The sequence below is a fragment of the Pleurodeles waltl genome, chromosome 4_1, assembly GCF_031143425.1.
Source record: "Pleurodeles waltl isolate 20211129_DDA chromosome 4_1, aPleWal1.hap1.20221129, whole genome shotgun sequence".
Taxonomy (NCBI): Eukaryota; Metazoa; Chordata; class Amphibia; order Caudata; family Salamandridae; genus Pleurodeles; species Pleurodeles waltl.
Genome location: NC_090442.1, coordinates 129,243,764 through 129,265,927, shown reverse-complemented (window position 1 = coordinate 129,265,927; position 22,164 = coordinate 129,243,764). Strand labels below are relative to the sequence as shown.

At 47.1% G+C, this 22,164-nt stretch overlaps 1 protein-coding gene across 1 annotated transcript in view; it reads left to right on the top strand.

Moving 5' to 3' along the window:
• The window catches only part of PATL1 (PAT1 homolog 1, processing body mRNA decay factor), a 260,927-nt gene that overhangs the window by 163,074 nt on the left and 75,689 nt on the right, over positions 1 to 22,164 (top strand). Inside the window, exon 14 of the mRNA XM_069227876.1 lies at positions 530 to 678. Coding sequence (XP_069083977.1) covers positions 530 to 678 — 149 coding nt within the window. The remainder of the gene's footprint in view (positions 1 to 529; positions 679 to 22,164) is intronic.

The window sequence follows — 22,164 nt, the reverse complement described above, 5'->3', positions numbered from 1 at the left end:
CTACAGCACTACAGGCAACAAATAAATGCTTACAGGGTAAGTACAATTTTCCATATACCTACAAGTGGTGGAGGAAAGTTAGAAATTCATGATCAAACGTTCGTACACAAATAATGTAGAGAAAATAGATCCTCTGCCAAGATTTCCTTAGTGCAACCCTTATTTATACAGTTCCAAAATACTTCATAGTAGCTTCTCATCAACACTGTAGCACATAGTATTTTCCATAAATTTGCAAATTCAACCTAAATACAAAGTTCTAATGGAATCAACAGCCATAGCCAAAGTTCTCTTCCAAGGAATAATTCATTGCATCATGGATTATAGCGTGATTTAGGTATGAGGTGAAAATTGGAAACTTGTGGCATGGTAAACTGAGGTTCTTTCTCTTATAAGAAGTATGGATTCACTTGTATTCAGAAGCATAGAGGCCTTTCCATCCCATTCTAATTTTTTTCCATAATAAACCAGACAAAATGCTTAGACTACTCTTGTGGTGTGCCTTATACAGGCTTTCTCTGACTTTTAGACCTTCACGCTCCTCTTGGATGTTGAGGACTATGAACGGCGCTACCATCAGAGTCCCATGGAGGAACAGCCTGGGTTGCTCGACGAAAGAAAGCACAAAATTGTTGAGATGTACGAGAACCTGAAGGGGAAGTCTTTGGGACATGAGAGGTGAGCCATGTGAGATGGGCATACAAATTCTGTAGCTGTACAGGTACAAGGTAAGCAGATGTCACAGTATGCGAGGGCCTGATGGGAAGCAAGTGGGATTAACACCAGCGGAAAGGAGGTGCACATGTTTGATGTTTAAAAGTACTTTATTTGGACAATCAAATCCATCGAAGTAGCGGCATCAGAACATAATAATATTCAGATAAGTGCTATACAAAAAAACAGAAGACAGAATGGCTCAACCATTCAATTTGTGAATGATTAAAATATCTATAAAACATAAGATGGTATTCTAAACAAGTAACTGACAAAGTATCTAATTGTTTAACAGTAGATGCGACAGGATGCAAAAAGACAACAAGTTGAATCAAACATGTTATGAGCAATACAAATACTCAGTGCTATGACTGAAAGCTCGTTGCTGATACTTTTATAGCTGATTATTCATTTAAGCATCGAGGCATTGACCTATTAGCATTCCAAGTCTGATTTATGCGTTTAGTTAAAACAGGGCATTGAACAAGGGGTGGGTTAATAAACTAAAGTGCCTATTTATAAAGTGTCACATGCTATTGATGGCCTGATTAAATGTTTACAAGCAGCAGTGGAATAAGTGATTTTTGTCTATATCTTGCTGTAAACTGAGAGGACCTGCTATTAGTACAGTTTTGAGACAGAGTTAATAAGAAACCAGGGGTTGGACTTAAAGTGCTAAGGCATAAAAATGCCATGTGCTAAAATCTAAAAAGTGCAGAATAGCCGTGCATGCACTTATCTGCTTTGGGCACTGTGCAGTGACAGAAAACGCTTAGGAGGGTGTGGTGTGGGGCTGCGTGTGAAGGATGGGAGAAATTCAGCACAGGGTCAGCGTGCAGTGGTGAAAAGATGCTACTTGAAACCTCATTGTGTTTCAGAAACTTGCCTAGCAGACTGTCCGTACTATGTTGTCATTAGTTAACAGCTTGGAAACTTGCCCACTAAAAGCATGTAAACACCAAGATCATGCCACAAGCCAACTCCAGGGACATAAATATAATGTCCCTGAGGCGATTGGGTGTGAAACTGAGTTCCTTAACAATTTGTCTGCTTTGGCCAAACATTTTATCAGACCAGCGAGTGCCTGAGGGTAGGTGTCATTCAGGAGGAAGTCAGTGGCAGCCTGTATTGTCTGTGTCCCTTTTTTAACCAAGGAATGAAGAAGGAGCCTTCTGCGGTCTTCGGTTAGAACAGGACAAATGCAAAGCAGATGGAATAGAGTCTCTTGGAACAATTGACAAAGACATCACTTGTTGCAAGTGGGGCAGCTTGCCCATGGAGGGTGAAGATCTAATGAGGCGAAACTGGCAATTCGAATGAGGTAGAACTTAGCTTTGTAATACAAGGAACATGTCATTTAGGTATTTTTGTATTTTTGAACTCCTCTTCTGACATAGCTCCCGAGTACAAGATCTGCATGTTTTCTGCATTTGAAAGTCTGGTATTGCAGTTCAAAAGATTCCTTATGGACCCCATTGTTTAAAACTATCTTGAGCCTCTGATGTTGGGGGGGGGGGAGGTTTTGGTTCCAGAGGGCTGTTGCACCTTTAAGTTCTAGAGCTTCCAAAAGAGGTAGCTTCCAAGGGTTATGAGGTGCCAAGTTGTTTGCTGATAGCACTTCTAGTCAAATTAGGTTCTTCAATGAGCCTTCTTTTGCAGCACGCGCTGAGTGGATACATTTAAGGAGGCTGGCTTGCAGAATGAATTCCAACCGTATCTGGGCTGCAGAGGTGTGATGGGGAGCTTGACCAGTTATCTAAAAACCACACTCTGGGAATTACTCAGAAAAACGCCCAATTTCCCCGGGAAGGCTTCAGAGTCCTACCCCAATGTGGGGCCGAGTTTGGCTTTCACTTTCTTCAACAGAGGTTCAACAGTGGGCTGTTTGGTTCGTTTGAAAATGGGTCAAAAGGCAAATTGTAATGACGCAAGTTTTGGTTTTAGTGAAGTTAGATGTGTTAAGTGGCCTCCTTTGTCATCTAGCCAACATCCCAGATATTCGTATTTGTTCGCTGTAATCAAGCGGCTATTTGTCAAATGCCAGGTGCCATTTTTTTCCTTTTCTGTCCAAATATGATGACAGTCTTTTCGAAGTTTACCGTCATTCCATTTGCACTGCTTTGCTGGTGGTAAGTCATTCAGCCTTGGAAGCTCCATCGCTGTTTGACTTAAAAGGACTACGTCGTCGGCGTAGAACAAGGAGGTGATGGGGCAATTCACCAGTTTTGGTGCTTCACTGTTAACCAACTCTAACGCAGGTGCCAAATCGCACGTGAGCCAGTTAAAAAGGGCCGAGGCTAGGACACATCCTTGCTCGACTCCTTGTTCTGTTTTTATCTTGTCGGAGACTACTGAGTTGTTGTCCAGTTTTTCTCTAGCCCATGTGTCAGAGTAAAGTAGCCGAATGCCACGAAGTAATGGAACCGGCATATCCCAGGCTTTAAGTTTTGATGAGAGCAGCTGGCCATTGCCATGATCGAAAGCCTTGCTGTAATCTACAAAGCAACAATAAAGGAGCTGTTTTTTTTTTCCTTATCTGCTTTGCCACCAGCATTCCGATGGACACTAAGTTGATGATAGTCCCCAGTTTGGGTCTAAACCGGTTTGGTTGTAAGAGATCAGGTTTTTTTAGCTTGTCTTTGTGTCCAGATCTTCCAATAGCAGGGAATCTAAATATTTGGCTTCATCGTCCAAGAGGGCTAGGAGACGATTGCTGTCAGAGCTCACCACTGGATCCTTTTTTATAAATGGGATGCAGTAATGATGTTTGCCAGGATGAAAGGATGGTGTCGGTGGTGAGACGAGTTATGAACAGCTTTTCCATCAGTTGTGACCCAAACTCAATGTCCTGCTTATATTCTGAGGTAGGGATGCCATTCAGGTCAGGGGCAATGAGGGCTCTGCTTTTCTTAATCAACATTACTATTCTTTTGGCCCTGATGGTGGATTAAAATTGGTGGTATTGTACTTCTGCCTCTGACCTTCTCTTTGCCTGCTTGGATTTACGGTACTTAAAATGCAAGTTGGAGCTTTCTGGTTTGGTTTAATAAAGAGAACTTATAAGTGTTGTCCAATTATCAGCGGAGACACTGTTGCCATTTAATTTGACAATTTAAATTAAGATGATTGATAATACAAAACTTCTTTGAGTTTTTGGTTCGACAGCCCAGAAAAAGCTTGAGCTGAAGTGCTTCCTCATATCTCTGTTTCGCTTACTAGATTTGTTTTTTGTAGGTACCACGTACGTTGTGTATTTCTTCTGGGTAAATGATGGTGGACCCAGATTTCAGCAATCTAATCATTTTATTCAAGGAACGTTTCAGGATCTTAAGATCTTTTGTGAACCACAGGTTTAGCGAAGCAGGTCTGGAAGTCCTTGGCCCCGATCAAGACTGAGTACCGGCAAGGGCGGAAAGGAGATGTTGCACAAAAAGTTCCCAGTCATGAATTGTGTACCGTAACAAAATTCTCTGATTAGACAATGCTGTTTTCCATGTCCTGTATTTCGCAGCAACTTCAGAAGACTATTTGATTCACTTCCAGTTTTGGTGGGTATTGTTGGAGCCCACGATCAATAAGGTGTTCTGCTTTTTGTCACAATGTTCTATGAGCAAGCTCTGAGGCATATGGTTGCTTTTGCAGCGTAAAATAGAGATGGACTTAATCGTGTTGATCAGTGGGATTGAGCAGAAAGTATAATCCAAAACAGCAGATCTTTTTGGGGGAAACGTGTGAAGTGAGATGGTTGATCTTCAGGATAGCGCCCGTTCAGTAAACGTAGGGCCATGCCCCTCAGAGCCGCTATCAGGGTATTTCCTTTCGGATCTGGTTTTTGTGGAGTTATTACCTGCGATAGGATCAGCCACTGAGAGTCCACTATTTCGGTACAAAGGCTGCGTGGAGGATTATGGAGTAGGTTTAAATTGAAATCTCCAGTCGAAGAGAAGATGAGCTTTAGAGTGAGTGGACCTGATGTCCAAGATTAGAAGCTCCAGCTCCTTCACCACCCCCCCAACCGCTCCTAGATGGATGTACACATTTAACAAAAATAATCTGCCCAGTGAGGCATTCTGGTTACAATTCTTGACCTCCACACAAGTTTTGATGACCAGTAGTGCATTCAGATGCTGCAAAGTCCCAGTGTAACAATAAGATGAACCCATGGCGTGGCCCTTAGTAGATTGCCTTGAAGCGGGGGTGATGAACTCGTGATAACCTTCAAGTGTGGTTTTTAGATCCTGGATACATATAATGTCATGAGAAGATTGAGAGCCATGGCGCCTGAGTCTGTTAAGAGATTTTCAAGATCAGCCACGTTCCAGGAGACTAGATTTATAGACTTGGGCTCATTCTTCAAATTTGGGGACGAGTCGGTGTGCCTTCCGTAGGTCAGTTGGATGAAGGACCGGCTAGGGTGGAATCAGTCTTCTTGCTGCATTTCTGATAGAGAGGTAACAAGCTTGCAGAGCCTTCCTGTTTGATTGCTAGTGGAAATGGTTAGGCTTGTGAGTTGTTGATGGCTCTTGGATAAAGTGGGCCTATTGTGTTTCTAAGAAGGGATGCTGATGTTCTGGATAATTGGGTTTCCTCCTGGACGAGGGGGGACTGCTAGCGAGCACGTTTAGGATCTTGCTGGACAAGAGCTAACGGATATTGGAGCTTTGTTGGTAGTTATCAGTATCCCCCACTCTTCTAATATTGTGTGATTATTATTATTTTTTATTAGACAGAGTCACGACTGTTGCTTACTTTTGGGGCAATATATTTGAAGGAATAAACTTTATGTCCACTATATTGCTGGAGTTTAAATGGCAAATGTTTGGGTCTGAAGCCAGAAGTTTGACAAGGTTTCCTCGATTCAGTATGTCATTATAGTTTTGAGAAGAGTACTCCTGGTGCCAAATTGTGACTGGAATGGAGGCGACTTGCAGAGTGTTGTTTTGAGCAGCAGATGTGCTAAAGTTGGTCGAAGGCATGGACAAGCCCTGCAGTTGTTCATTGGCTAACTCAACTCTTGTTTCTGAAGTGATGGTATGAACAGTTGACCTGCTGGGGTGGGGGGGGGGGGGGTTGTTCCAATTTAGAAGTTGATGGGTCAGTGGTGAGGAGAGACACAGGGAGCTACCCTGCTGGTTGGTGTCAGTTTTGGGGTGAACTACTTGTCCTACAAGAGGCTGCGAGCTGGTTACAACTAAGGTGATGTTCTCCGGCCTTATTGGAGACCGTATTCTGGTTGTTTTTCGGTGGATCGCAAGGAGGATGAGAGAGTACTCCATTTTCCGCTCTGTGTTCAAATTCTCAGCTGAAACTGAGTCTGCGGAGGCCTCTTTTTTTATGGGATGGAAATGTTTTTGATCTTACAGGCCAGGTCTGCCGCTTTCAAAATGTTTTCCTGTTTTCTGTTTTGTCTGGAGTCTCTACCTCTTGCGCTTCGACAGCTGAGAAGGGGAGTTAGATGCACTAGTTGTAGCATTATCCACAGCTGATGGATGGTTGGATGCGGTATTGGACGATGCACTTGTGTGTGTAACTGCAGTGGTTGTTGCCTAATATTGTTGTCTAAGACTTTAAGGTGCTGGGGTCAGGATGGATTTCCACAGAGTTCTACAACCTTGTCCAAGGTCAAATTTGTTTGGAGGGGCACTACTGTTGCTGGGGTTAATATCTGTGAGACTTTGCATAGCAGTGCCGTTGAAGGCAAGATAATTTGAGTATTGATCTGGGAAGCCTGGGCTTTTCCAATCAGTTTAACTTCTGGAAGTAAATCACCAACTATAGATCCAATGTTGTTGATAGGTACCCAGGGAATTGGTACACCAGCTAAGTACCATATACTAGGGACTTACAGGGGTACACCAGTATGCCAATTGTGGGGTGTAAAGAAAACCAAGACAACCAAGTTTAGAGGAGAGAGTACAATCACTGGGGTCCTGGTTAGCAGGATCCCAGTTAGAACAGTCTAAGTGGGGTCAGGACAGGGTGGTTGGTCATCTCCGTCATTTGGAGAGAACTGCATCGCATTACAAAGGCAGCTAGACCTTTGAAGTTTCGCACCCTGGAATATCCATCCTCCCTGTGGGAGGTGTCAACACCCACACCCAGTGCAGGCATTTGTCTCTGGTCTCAGAGAGCGCTCGCTCTCACCTTAGGGGGCAGAAACGTGGCTAAGGTGGCTGAAACAGTCATGACCAGTCAGTCAACACACTAGTAGTCGGTACATTTTCAGGGGGCACCTCTAAGGTGCCCTCCGGGTGCATGTTTTGGTAAATCCAGCACTGGCATCAGTGTGGGTTCACCAATACGAGATGTTCCATACCAAACATCCCTAACATCAATGAAGCCAGCATGTAGCTGGGGAACTCATAGTGACCAATGTCCAGCACACGCTCATGCATTTATTCCCTCACATGTAATATAATGCACCCTGCCTTAGTGCTGGGAGGCCTGCTAGAGGGGTGACTTACATATATTACATGCAGTGTTAGGGGACATGTCACACAGACTGTGTGCCATGTCGTGTTTTGTCTGCACCATGACATGCAGCCTGCAAAGGCAGCCTGTCATGTGCTTGGAGAGAGGTCCCTTAGGGTGGCACAATTCATGCTGCAGCCCTTCAGGACCTTCTTTAGTACTCCAGGGTCTAGGTACCAGGGGTACCATTTACTTGGGATTTACAGGGGGTGCTAAAGGTTTTGCCAATTGGGGAAACTGTGCAGTTTTCGTAAAGAGATCAGGAACCCAGTGCACTTTGTCAAAATCATGTCAGATACTAGGCTAAAAGGGTCTAACTATGCCAAAGAGGGGTGCTTTCCGACACAAATGATTAACAAAAGGCACAAAACCTATGAGGGGGGACTACTGCTTGGGCACAGAAGGTGAAAAAAAGGCAGAAAACGTGAGGATTTCTACTGCTTGGACACAATGTGAACAAAGGGAAGAAAATATTCAATGGCATGTGTGGCTGTAGATACACATTCTTTGCGTGTTGGGTCTGGAGTGTTACATGTTGCTGCTACCCCACATATCCCCCCCCCTTTTAGTCACAGGATTGAGTTACTCCTCCCTCTCAGTGATAATTGAGCATGGGCATCGAATTTTTGTTGTTAGTGTGTTCTCTCCACCGTCTGTTTCGGATGTATAGTTCTTTGCTCCATCTTACACTCGCCAAGGCATGAGGCGTGTCAATTCTGGTCCAAGAAGACTCTGAGACTGAGTTTGTAGGTTAGAGATGGTGCGTGGATCTCCAGACGGTATCCCGGATATTTTCAGGGAAGAACATGCGCAGGAGGAGCCCCACCAACAAGAAGCCATCCCCATCCAAGATTCGGATTCAGACATCCAGAGCCAAGAACTGACCTCAACGCAAACCGTGAGTACAGTGCCTCCACCTCCTCCCACGAAAGCTCCAAAAAGAATCCATACCAAGGTCACCGGTCCATCACTATGTTCAAGCCATGGTCTGTCTTTGAAAGAAATTTCAGATTCCCCGCCCATTGACTCAGCACTGAAAGTGACGAAGACTGCGGCTGCATCTTCGGATTCTACTTCATCAACTTCGTTCCGACCTTCCACCACCAAGCGCTCTGCATCGACCGCATCTGTTACACGCTGACAATGTTTGGATCAGAGTTCGGCACCGAAAAAGATCCAACTGAAAATTTCAGCACAATAAACAAAGGAACATGTTCTTTCGGAGCATTTACACTCAAGCCACTCCTTCCCACACTTTCGCCTGTTCAGCCCATATTCGAGACAGTGGGTGCTAGACCGCCTAGAATATTTGTTCAAGAAGTCACAGGACGAATTGTAGCTTCCCCAACAATTATTTTTAAAGGGAAGCTAACCATTCAGGAGTCACTGGACACATCACCACCTCCTAAAAGACTCCCTAAAGACACTGTTTCCACAGAGGAGCAAACTCATCCTCCTTTTCCCCCTCCTCCTACTTCACCTCCACCGACTTCTCCTCCTCCTCTTTCTCCCGCCTCTCCCACTGTGGGAGACCACACTTCACAAGGTTCACCATTATTTGATGAACACTATTTAGAGGACATACAGCCAGATTCGGATCACTGTGATTCTTATGATCCAGACCCAGATAGTAATACTGACACAGATTTGTATCCCTCTTGACCTCCCCCTCCAGAGAATACTACCAGCTACCAACAAGTCATTGCTAGGGCAGCTGTGTCCAAAATGTACCTTTACATAAGGATCGTATTGAACAGGATTTCTTTTTTGATGCACTTGCCACCCCACACAGGGACACCCATTATCTCACTATGCTTTCAGGTATGATGTGACATGCAAACATCTTCCAAGAACCTGTCCGTATCAGAATAACACCAACGGTAGATTAAAAAAAAAATGCAAGCCAGCACCTTCAGACCCTTTATTTATCAGATCACGGGTACTCTGGTTTTAAGCCGGAAGTACATCAAGCAGTTTTAAATACGCCTTTCGAATGGAGAAGACCTCTTTGGTCCACAAGGTGATTCTATCTTAGAAAAACAATAAAAAGGACAATACACTGTAAAGGCCTTTGAGCTCTTCAGTCCTAAGCACAGAGGGGATTTTTTTGTCATCCACTCTATAAGAGAGGGTTCCAAATTGGCAATATCATCAGATCCTTCCACCTCTCACAACAAACAGGCCTCAATTTCTTGCACCAGAGGCTCTTTAGAGGGGCATTCAGAGGTATTAATTTCACAGACAAATCTTGAGGCTCTGGTTCCTCAACAAAACACTGACTACCTCAACATACCCAACCCCCATATAGCACCAGTTGGGAGACGCCTTCGGGACCTCTACACTCAATGGGCACAAATAACATCGGACCAATGGGTCCTCTCCATTATCCAACATGGTTATTGCATAGACCTCACGATCACACCTCCTAACATCCCTCCTCGCACACACAGGTGAGTCAAGAACACCTCACTCTCCTCAAAGAAGAGTTACAGGCTCTTCTTTCAAAGGGGGCTATAGAACCATCCTAATATCAAGGAACAGGAATATACTCGTTAAATATCATTATTAAAAAAAGAAAGAAAAAAACTGATCACTCAGACCCATCTTACATCTTAGGCCCCTAAATCAATGCATTCTTTCAAAACATTCACATGGTCACTCTTCGGGATATCATTCCACTCCTCAACATGGAGATTTTATGACAACTCGAGACCTCAAAAATGCATATTTCCACTCTCCCATCCATCCGGCACACCACAAATATTTAAGATTTGTGTCTGCCAGCAAACATGATCAGTTCAAAGTTCTACCTTTTGGGGTCTCAGCTGCACCCAGGGTATTCACCAGATATCTAGCAGTGGTTGAAGCACATCTGAGACGACAAACGATTCATGTCTTCCCATACCTGGACGACTGGCTGATCAAAGCCAGCACGTTACAACTGTGACAGTCCGACACACACATTACAATGAACCTTTTTCACAAGTTAGGGTTCACACTCTGCTTTATAAAATCTCATCTACAACCTCTTGAGATCAAACCATATCTAGGGGACATTCTCAACGCTCAATTGGGGTTAGCATTCCTCAGTGCAGCTCAGATTAAAAAAAATTCCAGCATCTGCTTCCACGTTTTCAACAAAATCACACTCACAGCCAAAACTGTCATGCTTCCCTTAGGGGATGATGGCGTCTTGCATTGCCATTGCACCTCATGCCAGACTCCACATGCGTCAGCTCCAGCAATGTCTGTCTCATCAGTGGTCTCAGTCACAGGTTTGTCTTCTGGATCTAGTGTTGATAAACCGCCAAACTTTCTACTCTTTGCAATGGTGGAACTCTACCAACCTTTTAAAAGAGGGACCTTTTCGAGACCCTGCACCTCAACTCATTCTGACCATGGATGCATCCATGACAGGTTGGGAAGCACATCTTCAACACTTCACAGTGCAGGGTTGTAGGAAGTTGGCTCTGTATGTGCTATTTCAAAGTAAGGAATAGCATGCACAGAGTCCAAGGGTTCCCCTTAGAGGTAAAATAGTGGTAAAAATAGATAATACTAATGCTCTATTTTGTGGTAGTGTGGTCGAGCAGTAGGCTTATCCAAGGAGTAGTGTTAAGCATTTGTTGTACATTCACATAGACAATAAATGAGGTACACACACTCAGAGACAAATCCAGCCAATAGGTTTTTGTATAGAAAAATATCTTTTCTTAGTTTATTTTAAGAACCACAGGTTCAAATTCTACATGTAATATCTCATTCGAAAGGTATTGCATGTAAGTACTTTAGGAACTTCAAATCATCAAAATTGCATGTATACTTTTCAAGTTATTCACAAATAGCTGTTTTAAAAGTGGACACTTAGTGCAATTTTCACAGTTCCTAGGGGAGGTAATTATTTGTTAGGTTAACCAGGTAAGTAAGACACTTAAAGGGCTCAGTTCTTGGTCCAAGGTAGCCCACCGTGGGGGGTTCAGAGCAACCCCAAAGTCACCACACCAGCAGCTCAGGGCCGGTCAGGTGCAGAGTTCAAAGTGGTGCCCAAAACACATAGGCTAGAATGGAGAGAAGGGGGTGCCCCGGTTCCGGTCTGCTTGCAGGTAAGTTCCCGCGTCTTCGGAGGGCAGACCAGGGGGGTTTTGTAGGGCACCGGGGGGGACACAAGCCCACACAGAAATTTCACCCTCAGCGGCGCGGGGGCGGCCGGGTGCAGTGTAGAAACAAGCGTCGGGTTCGCAATGTTAGTCTATGAGAGATCTCGGGATCTCTTCAGCGCTGCAGGCAGGCAAGGGGGGGGTTCCTCGGGGAAACCTCCACTTGGGCAAGGGAGAGGGACTCCTGGGGGTCACTTCTCCAGTGAAAGTCCGGTCCTTCGGGTCCTGGGGGCTGCGGGTGCAGGGTCTCTCCCAGGCGTCGGGACTTTAGGTTCAAAGAGTCGCGGTCAGGGGAAGCCTCGGGATTCCCTCTGCAGGCGGCGCTGTGGGGGCTCAGGGGGGACAGGTTTTGGTACTCACAGTATCAGAGTAGTCCTGGGGTCCCTCCTGAGGTGTCGGATCTCCACCAGCCGAGTCGGGGTCGCCGGGTGCAGTGTTGCAAGTCTCACGCTTCTTGCGGGGAGCTTGCAGGGTTCTTTCAAGGCTGCTGGAAACAAAGTTGCAGCCTTTCTTGGAGCAGGTCCGCTGTCCTCGGGAGTTTCTTGTCTTTTCGAAGCAGGGGCAGTCCTCAGAGGATGTCGAGGTCGCTGGTCCCTTTGGAAGGCGTCGCTGGAGCAGGATCTTTGGAAGGCAGGAGACAGGCCGGTGAGTTTCTGGAGCCAAGGCAGTTGTCGTCTTCTGGTCTTCCGCTGCAGGGGTTTTCAGCTAGGCAGTCCTTCTTCTTGTAGTTGCAGGAATCTAATTTTCTAGGGTTCAGGGTAGCCCTTAAATACTAAATTTAAGGGCGTGTTTAGGTCTGGGGGGTTAGTAGCCAATGGCTACTAGCCCTGAGGGTGGGTACACCCTCTTTGTGCCTCCTCCCAAGGGGAGGGGGTCACAATCCTAACCCTATTGGGGGAATCCTCCATCTGCAAGATGGAGGATTTCTAAAAGTTAGAGTCACCTCAGCTCAGGACACCTTAGGGGCTGTCCTGACTGGCCAGTGACTCCTCCTTGTTATTCTCATTATTTTCTCTGGCCTTGCCGCCAAAAGTGGAGGCCGGGCCGGAGGGGGCGGGCAACTCCACTAGCTGGAGTGTCCTGCGGTGCTGTGACAAAGGGGTGAGCCTTTGAGGCTCACCGCCAGGTGTTACAGCTCCTGCCTGGGGGAGGTGTTAGCATCTCCACCCAGTGCAGGCTTTGTTACTGGCCTCAGAGTGACAAAGGCACTCTCCCCATGGGGCCAGCAACATGTCTCTAGTGTGGCAGGCTGCTGGAACTAGTCAGCCTACACAGATAGTCGGTTAAGTTTCAGGGGGCACCTCTAAGGTGCCCTCTGGGGTGTATTTTGCAATAAAATGTACACTGGCATCAGTGTGCATTTATTGTGCTGAGAAGTTTGATACCAAACTTCCCAGTTTTCAGTGTAGCCATTATGGTGCTGTGGAGTTCGTGTTTGACAAACTCCCAGACCATATACTCTTATGGCTACCCTGCACTTACAATGTCTAAGGTTTTGTTTAGACACTGTAGGGGTACCATGCTCATGCACTGGTACCCTCACCTATGGTATAGTGCACCCTGCCTTAGGGCTGTAAGGCCTGCTAGAGGGGTGTCTTACCTATACTGCATAGGCAGTGAGAGGCTGGCATGGCACCCTGAGGGGAGTGCCATGTCGACTTACTCGTTTTGTCCTCACTAGCACACACAAGCTGGCAAGCAGTGTGTCTGTGCTGAGTGAGAGGTCTCCAGGGTGGCATAAGACATGCTGCAGCCCTTAGAGACCTTCCTTGGCACCAGGGCCCTTGGTACTAGAAGTACCAGTTACAAGGGACTTATCTGGATGCCAGGGTCTGCCAATTGTGGATACAAAAGTACAGGTTAGGGAAAGAACACTGGTGCTGGGGCCTGGTTAGCAGGCCTCAGCACACTTTCAATTGTAAACATAGCATCAGCAAAGGCAAAAAGTCAGGGGGCAACCACGCCAAGGAGGCATTTCCTTACACAACCCCCCCCCCCAAACGAAAGAGGATGAGACTAACCTTTCCCAAGAGAGTCTTCATTTTCTAAGTGGAAGAACCTGGAAAGGCCATCTGCATTGGCATGGGCAGTCCCAGGTCTGTGTTCCACTATAAAGTCCATTCCCTGTAGGGAGATGGACCACCTCAACAGTTTAGGATTTTCACCTTTCATTTGCATCAGCCATTTGAGAGGTCTGTGGTCAGTTTGAACTAGGAAGTGAGTCCCAAAGAGGTATGGTCTCAGCTTCTTCAGGGACCAAACCACAGCAAAGGCCTCCCTCTCAATGGCACTCCAACGCTGCTCCCTGGGGAGTAACCTCCTGCTAATGAAAGCAACAGGCTGGTCAAGGCCATCATCATTTGTTTGGGACAAAACTGCCCCTATCCCATGTTCAGAGGCGTCAGTTTGCACAATGAACTGCTTAGAATAATCTGGAGCTTTGAGAACTGGTGCTGAGCACATTGCCTGTTTCAGGGTGTCAAAGGCCTGTTGGCATTCCACAGTCCAGTTCACTTTCTTGGGCATTTTCTTGGAGGTGAGTTCAGTGAGGGCTGTCACAATGGATCCATATCCCTTCACAAACCTCCTGTAATACCCAGTCAAGCCAAGGAATGCCCTGACTTGAGTCTGGGTTTTTGGAGCTACCCAGTCCAGAATAGTCTGGATCTTGGGTTGGAGTGGCTGAACTTGGCCTCCACCTACAAGGTGGCCCAAGTAAACCACAGTTCCCTGCCCTATCTGGCATTTGGATGCCTTGATAGAGAGGCCTGCAGATTGCAGAGCCTTCAAAACCTTCTTCAGGTGGACCAGGTGATCCTGCCAGGTGGAGCTAAAGACAGCAATATCATCAAGATAAGCTGTGCTAAAGGACTCCAAGCCAGCAAGGACTTGATTCACCAACCTTTGGAAGGTGGCAGGGGCATTCTTTAAACCAAAGGGCATAACAGTAAACTGATAATGCCCATCAGGTGTGGAGAATGCTGTCTTTTCTTTTGCTCCAGGTGCCATTTTTATTTGCCAGTACCCTGCTGTCAAGTCAAAGGTACTTAGAAATTTGGCAGCACCTAATTTATCAATGAGCTCATCAGCTCTTGGAATTGGATGAGCATCTGTCTTGGTGACAGAATTGAGCCCTCTGTAGTCCACACAAAACCTCATCTCTTTCTTTCCATCTTTGGTGTGAGGTTTGGGGACTAAGACCACTGGGCTAGCCCAGGGGCTGTCAGAGCGCTCAATTACTCCCAATTCCAGCATCTTGTGGACTTCCACCTTGATGCTTTCTTTAACATGGTCAGATTGTCTAAAGATTTTGTTCTTGACAGGCATGCTGTCTCCTGTGTCCACATCATGGGTACACAGGTGTGTCTGACCAGGGGTTAAGGAGAAGAGTTCAGGAAACTGTTGTAGGACTCTCCTACAATCAGCTTGCTGTTGGCCAGAGAGGGTGTCTGAGTAGATCACTCCATCTACTGTGCCATCTTTTGGGTCTGATGACAGAAGATCAGGGAGAGGTTCACTCTCTGCCTCCTGATCCTCATCTGTTACCATCAACAGATTGACATCAGCCCTGTCATGGAAGAGCTTAAGGCGGTTCACATGGATCACCCTCTTGGGGCTCCTGCTTGTGCCCAGGTCCACCAGGTAGGTGACCTGACTCTTCCTTTCTAGTACTGGGTAAGGGCCACTCCATTTGTCCTGGAGTGCCCTGGGAGCCACAGGCTCCAGAACCCAGACTTTCTGCCCTGGTTGGAACTCCACCATTGCAGCCTTTTGGTCATACCAAAACTTCTGGAGCTGTTGGCTGGCCTCAAGGTTTTTGGTTGCCTTTTCCATGTACTCTGCCATTCTAGAGCGAAGGCCAAGTACATAGTCCACTATGTCCTGTTTAGGCTCATGGAGAGGTCTCTCCCAGCCTTCTTTAACAAGGGCAAGTGGTCCCCTTACAGGATGACCAAACAGAAGTTCAAAGGGTGAGAATCCTACTCCCTTCTGTGGCACCTCTCTGTAAGCGAAAAGCAGGCATGGCAAGAGGACATCCCATCTCCTTTTGAGTTTTTCTGGGAGCCCCATGATCATGCCCTTTAATGTCTTGTTGAATCTCTCAACTAAGCCATTAGTTTGTGGATGGTATGGTGTAGTGAATTTATAAGTCACCCCACACTCATTCCACATGTGCTTTAGGTATGCTGACATGAAGTTGGTACCTCTGTCAGACACCACCTCCTTAGGGAAACCCACTCTGGTAAAGATACCAATGAGGGCCTTGGCTACTGCAGGGGCAGTAGTCGACCTAAGGGGAATAGCTTCAGGATACCTGGTAGCATGATCCACTACTACCAGGATATACATATTTCCTGAGGCTGTGGGAGGTTCTAGTGGACCAACTATGTCCACACCCACTCTTTCAAAGGGAACCCCCACCACTGGAAGTGGAATGAGGGGGGCCTTTGGATGCCCACCTGTCTTACCACTGGCTTGACAGGTGGGGCAGGAGAGGCAAAACTCCTTAACCATGTTGGACATATTGGGCCAGTAGAAGTGGTTGACTAACCTCTCCCACGTCTTGGTTTGTCCCAAATGTCCAGCAAGGGGAATGTCATGGGCCAATGTTAGGATGAACTTCCTGAACAGCTGAGGCACTACCACTCTCCTAGTGGCACCAGGTTTGGGGTCTCTGGCCTCAGTGTACAGGAGTCCATCTTCCCAATAGACCCTATGCGTTCCATTTTTCTTGCCTTAGGCAGCAAGCTGCTGAAGAGTCCAAAGGCCTTCAAGAGAGGGACAGGTTTCTTGTCCCTGACACAGCTCCTCCCTTGAGGGTCCCCCTGGGCCTAAGAGCTCAACCTGATAAGGTTCAAGCTCCAAAGGCTCAGTTCCCTCAGAGGGCAGAACTTCTTCCTGAGAAGAGAGGTTCCCTTTCTTTTGCTGTGTTGTAGTTGGTTTCCCAACTGACTTTCCTGTTCTCTTGGTAGGCTGGGCCATTCTTCCAGACTCCAGCTCTACTTGTTCACCCTGTTCCTTGCATTGTGCTCTTGTTTTCACACACACCAGTTCAGGGATACCCAGCATTGCTGCATGGGTTTTTAGTTCTACCTCAGCCCATGCTGAGGACTCCAGGTCATTTCCAAGCAGACAGTCCACTGGGATATTTGAGGAGACCACCACCTGTTTCAGGCCATTGACCCCTCCCCATTCTAAAGTAACCATTGCCATGGGATGTACTTTTCTCTGATTGTCAGCGTTGGTGACTGTGTAAGTTTTTCCAGTCAGGTATTGGCCAGGGGAAACCAGTTTCTCTGTCACCATGGTGACACTGGCACCTGTATCCCTCAGGCCCTCTATTCTAGTCCCATTAATTAAGAGTTGCTGTCTGTATTTTTGCATGTTAGGCGGCCAGACAGCTAGTGTGGCTAAATCCACCCCACCCTCAGAAACTAGAGTAGCTTCAGTGTGGACCCTGATTTGCTCTGGGCACACTGTTGATCCCACTTGGAGACTAGCCATACCAGTGTTACCTGGATGGGAGTTTGGAGTGGAACCTTTCTTGGGACAGGCCTTGTCTCCAGTTTGGTGCCCATGCTGTTTACAGCTATGACACCAGGCCTTTTTGGGATCAAAGTTTTTACCCTTGTACCCATTGTTTTGTGAAGAGGCTCTGGGCCCACCCTCCTGTGCAGGTTTTTGGGGGCCTGTAGAAGACTCTTTACTATTTTTAGTTTTGGTTGTCTCATCACCCTTCCCCTGGGGAGTCTTTGTGACCCCTTTCTTTTGGTCACCCCCTGTTGAAGTCTTGGACACCCTTGTCTTGACCCAATGGTCCGCCTTCTTTCCCAATTCTTGGGGAGAAATTGGTCCTAGGTCTACCAGATGCTGATGCAGTTTATCATTGAAACAATTACTTAACAGGTGTTCTTTCACAAATAAATTGTACAGCCCATCATAATTACTTACACCACTGCCTTGAATCCAACCATCTAGTGTTTTCACTGAGTAGTCAACAAAGTCAACCCAGGTCTGGCTCGAGGATTTTTGAGCCCCCCTGAACCTAATCCTGTACTCCTCAGTGGAGAATCCAAAGCCCTCAATCAGGGTACCCTTCATGAGGTCATAAGATTCTGCATCTTTTCCAGAGAGTGTGAGGAGTCTATCCCTACACTTTCCAGTGAACATTTCCCAAAGGAGAGCACCCCAGTGAGATCTGTTCACTTTTCTGGTTACACAAGCCCTCTCAAAAGCTGTGAACCACTTGGTGATGTCATCACCATCTTCAAATTTGGTCACAATCCCTTTGGGGATTTGTAACATGTCAGGAGAATCTCTGACCCTATTTATATTGCTGCCACCATTGATGGGTCCTAGGCCCATCTCTTGTCTTTCCCTTTCTATGGCTAGGAGCTGTCTCTCTAAAGCCAATCTTCTGGCCATCCTGGCTAACAGGAGGTCATCTTCACTGAGAGCATCCTCAGTGATTTCAGAAATGTGGGACCCTCCTGTGAGGGACTCACTATTTCTGACTAACACAGTTGGAGACAGGACTTGAGGGGTCCTGTTCTCCCTATTTAGGACTGGAGGAGGGACATTGGCCTCCAAGTCACTAATTTCTTCCTCTGTGATGTCATCATCAGAGGGGTTGGCTTTTTCAAACTCTGCCAACAGCTCCTGGAGCTGAATTTTGGTAGGTCTGGAGCCAATGGTTATTTTCTTTATATTACAGAGAGACCTTAGCTCCCTCATCTTAAGATGAAGGTAAGGTGTGGTGTCGAGTTCCACCACATTCATCTCTGTATCAGACATTATTTTGCTAAGAGTTGGAAGACTTTTTAATGAATCTAAAACTGTTTCTAGAATCTAATTTCAAACTTTTAACAAACTTTTAAACTCTAAAAGACAATGCTAAACAGGGACTTAACACACAAGGCCCTAGCAGGACTTTTAAGAATTTAGAACAATTTCAAATTGCAAAAATGAATTTCTAATGACAATTTTGGAATTTGTCGTGTGATCAGGTATTGGCTGAGTAGTCCAGCAAATGCAAAGTCTTGTACCCCACCGCTGATCCACCAATGTAGGAAGTTGGCTCTGTATGTGCTATTTCAAAGTAAGGAATAGCATGCACAGAGTCCAAGGGTTCCCCTTAGAGGTAAAATAGTGGTAAAAATAGATAATACTAATGCTCTATTTTGTGGTAGTGTGGTCGAGCAGTAGGCTTATCCAAGGAGTAGTGTTAAGCATTTGTTGTACATACACATAGACAATAAATGAGGTACACACACTCAGAGACAACTCCAGCCAATAGGTTTTTGTATAGAAAAATATCTTTTCTTAGTTTATTTTAAGAACCACAGGTTCAAATTCTACATGTAATATCTCATTCGAAAGGTATTGCAGGTAAGTACTTTAGGAACTTCAAATCATCAAAATTGCATGTATACTTTTCAAGTTATTCACAAATAGCTGTTTTAAAAGTGGACACTTAGTGCAATTTTCACAGTTCCTAGGGGAGGTAATTATTTGTTAGGTTAACCAGGTAAGTAAGACACTTAAAGGGCTCAGTTCTTGGTCCAAGGTAGCCCACCGTGGGGGGTTCAGAGCAACCCCAAAGTCACCACACCAGCAGCTCAGGGCCGGTCAGGTGCAGAGTTCAAAGTGGTGCCCAAAACACATAGGCTAGAATGGAGAGAAGGGGGTGCCCCGGTTCCGGTCTGCTTGCAGGTAAGTACCCGCGTCTTCGGAGGGCAGACCAGGGGGGTTTTGTAGGGCACCGGGGGGGACACAAGCCCACACAGAAATTTCACCCTCAGCGGCGCGGGGGCGGCCGGGTGCAGTGTAGAAACAAGCGTCGGGTTCGCAATGTTAGTCTATGAGAGATCTCGGGATCTCTTCAGCGCTGCAGGCAGGCAAGGGGGGGGTTCCTCGGGGAAACCTCCACTTGGGCAAGGGAGAGGGACTCCTGGGGGTCACTTCTCCAGTGAAAGTCCGGTCCTTCGGGTCCTGGGGGCTGCGGGTGCAGGGTCTCTCCCAGGCGTCGGGACTTTAGGTTCAAAGAGTCGCGGTCAGGGGAAGCCTCGGGATTCCCTCTGCAGGCGGCGCTGTGGGGGCTCAGGGGGGACAGGTTTTGGTACTCACAGTATCAGAGTAGTCCTGGGGTCCCTCCTGAGGTGTCGGATCTCCACCAGCCGAGTCGGGGTCGCCGGGTGCAGTGTTGCAAGTCTCACGCTTCTTGCGGGGAGCTTGCAGGGTTCTTTCAAGGCTGCTGGAAACAAAGTTGCAGCCTTTCTTGGAGCAGGTCCGCTGTCCTCGGGAGTTTCTTGTCTTTTCGAAGCAGGGGCAGTCCTCAGAGGATGTCGAGGTCGCTGGTCCCTTTGGAAGGCGTCGCTGGAGCAGGATCTTTGGAAGGCAGGAGACAGGCCGGTGAGTTTCTGGAGCCAAGGCAGTTGTCGTCTTCTGGTCTTCCGCTGCAGGGGTTTTCAGCTAGGCAGTCCTTCTTCTTGTAGTTGCAGGAATCTAATTTTCTAGGGTTCAGGGTAGCCCTTAAATACTAAATTTAAGGGCGTGTTTAGGTCTGGGGGGTTAGTAGCCAATGGCTACTAGCCCTGAGGGTGGGTACACCCTCTTTGTGCCTCCTCCCAAGGGGAGGGGGTCACAATCCTAACCCTATTGGGGGAATCCTCCATCTGCAAGATGGAGGATTTCTAAAAGTTAGAGTCACCTCAGCTCAGGACACCTTAGGGGCTGTCCTGACTGGCCAGTGACTCCTCCTTGTTATTCTCATTATTTTCTCTGGCCTTGCCGCCAAAAGTGGAGGCCGGGCCGGAGGGGGCGGGCAACTCCACTAGCTGGAGTGTCCTGCGGTGCTGTGACAAAGGGGTGAGCCTTTGAGGCTCACCGCCAGGTGTTACAGCTCCTGCCTGGGGGAGGTGTTAGCATCTCCACCCAGTGCAGGCTTTGTTACTGGCCTCAGAGTGACAAAGGCACTCTCCCCATGGGGCCAGCAACATGTCTCTAGTGTGGCAGGCTGCTGGAACTAGTCAGCCTACACAGATAGTCGGTTAAGTTTCAGGGGGCACCTCTAAGGTGCCCTCTGGGGTGTATTTTGCAATAAAATGTACACTGGCATCAGTGTGCATTTATTGTGCTGAGAAGTTTGATACCAAACTTCCCAGTTTTCAGTGTAGCCATTATGGTGCTGTGGAGTTCGTGTTTGACAAACTCCCAGACCATATACTCTTATGGCTACCCTGCACTTACAATGTCTAAGGTTTTGTTTAGACACTGTAGGGGTACCATGCTCATGCACTGGTACCCTCACCTATGGTATAGTGCACCCTGCCTTAGGGCTGTAAGGCCTGCTAGAGGGGTGTCTTACCTATACTGCATAGGCAGTGAGAGGCTGGCATGGCACCCTGAGGGGAGTGCCATGTCGACTTACTCGTTTTGTCCTCACTAGCACACACAAGCTGGCAAGCAGTGTGTCTGTGCTGAGTGAGAGGTCTCCAGGGTGGCATAAGACATGCTGCAGCCCTTAGAGACCTTCCTTGGCACCAGGGCCCTTGGTACTAGAAGTACCAGTTACAAGGGACTTATCTGGATGCCAGGGTCTGCCAATTGTGGATACAAAAGTACAGGTTAGGGAAAGAACACTGGTGCTGGGGCCTGGTTAGCAGGCCTCAGCACACTTTCAATTGTAAACATAGCATCAGCAAAGGCAAAAAGTCAGGGGGCAACCACGCCAAGGAGGCATTTCCTTACACAACCCCCCTCCCCAAACGAAAGAGGATGAGACTAACCTTTCCCAAGAGAGTCTTCATTTTCTAAGTGGAAGAACCTGGAAAGGCCATCTGCATTGGCATGGGCAGTCCCAGGTCTGTGTTCCACTATAAAGTCCATTCCCTGTAGGGAGATGGACCACCTCAACAGTTTAGGATTTTCACCTTTCATTTGCATCAGCCATTTGAGAGGTCTGTGGTCAGTTTGAACTAGGAAGTGAGTCCCAAAGAGGTATGGTCTCAGCTTCTTCAGGGACCAAACCACAGCAAAGGCCTCCCTCTCAATGGCACTCCAACGCTGCTCCCTGGGGAGTAACCTCCTGCTAATGAAAGCAACAGGCTGGTCAAGGCCATCATCATTTGTTTGGGACAAAACTGCCCCTATCCCATGTTCAGAGGCGTCAGTTTGCACAATGAACTGCTTAGAATAATCTGGAGCTTTGAGAACTGGTGCTGAGCACATTGCCTGTTTCAGGGTGTCAAAGGCCTGTTGGCATTCCACAGTCCAGTTCACTTTCTTGGGCATTTTCTTGGAGGTGAGTTCAGTGAGGGCTGTCACAATGGATCCATATCCTTTCACAAACCTCCTGTAATACCCAGTCAAGCCAAGGAATGCCCTGACTTGAGTCTGGGTTTTTGGAGCTACCCAGTCCAGAATAGTCTGGATCTTGGGTTGGAGTGGCTGAACTTGGCCTCCACCTACAAGGTGGCCCAAGTAAACCACAGTTCCCTGCCCTATCTGGCATTTGGATGCCTTGATAGAGAGGCCTGCAGATTGCAGAGCCTTCAAAACCTTCTTCAGGTGGACCAGGTGATCCTGCCAGGTGGAGCTAAAGACAGCAATATCATCAAGATAAGCTGTGCTAAAGGACTCCAAGCCAGCAAGGACTTGATTCACCAACCTTTGGAAGGTGGCAGGGGCATTCTTTAAACCAAAGGGCATAACAGTAAACTGATAATGCCCATCAGGTGTGGAGAATGCTGTCTTTTCTTTTGCTCCAGGTGCCATTTTTATTTGCCAGTACCCTGCTGTCAAGTCAAAGGTACTTAGAAAT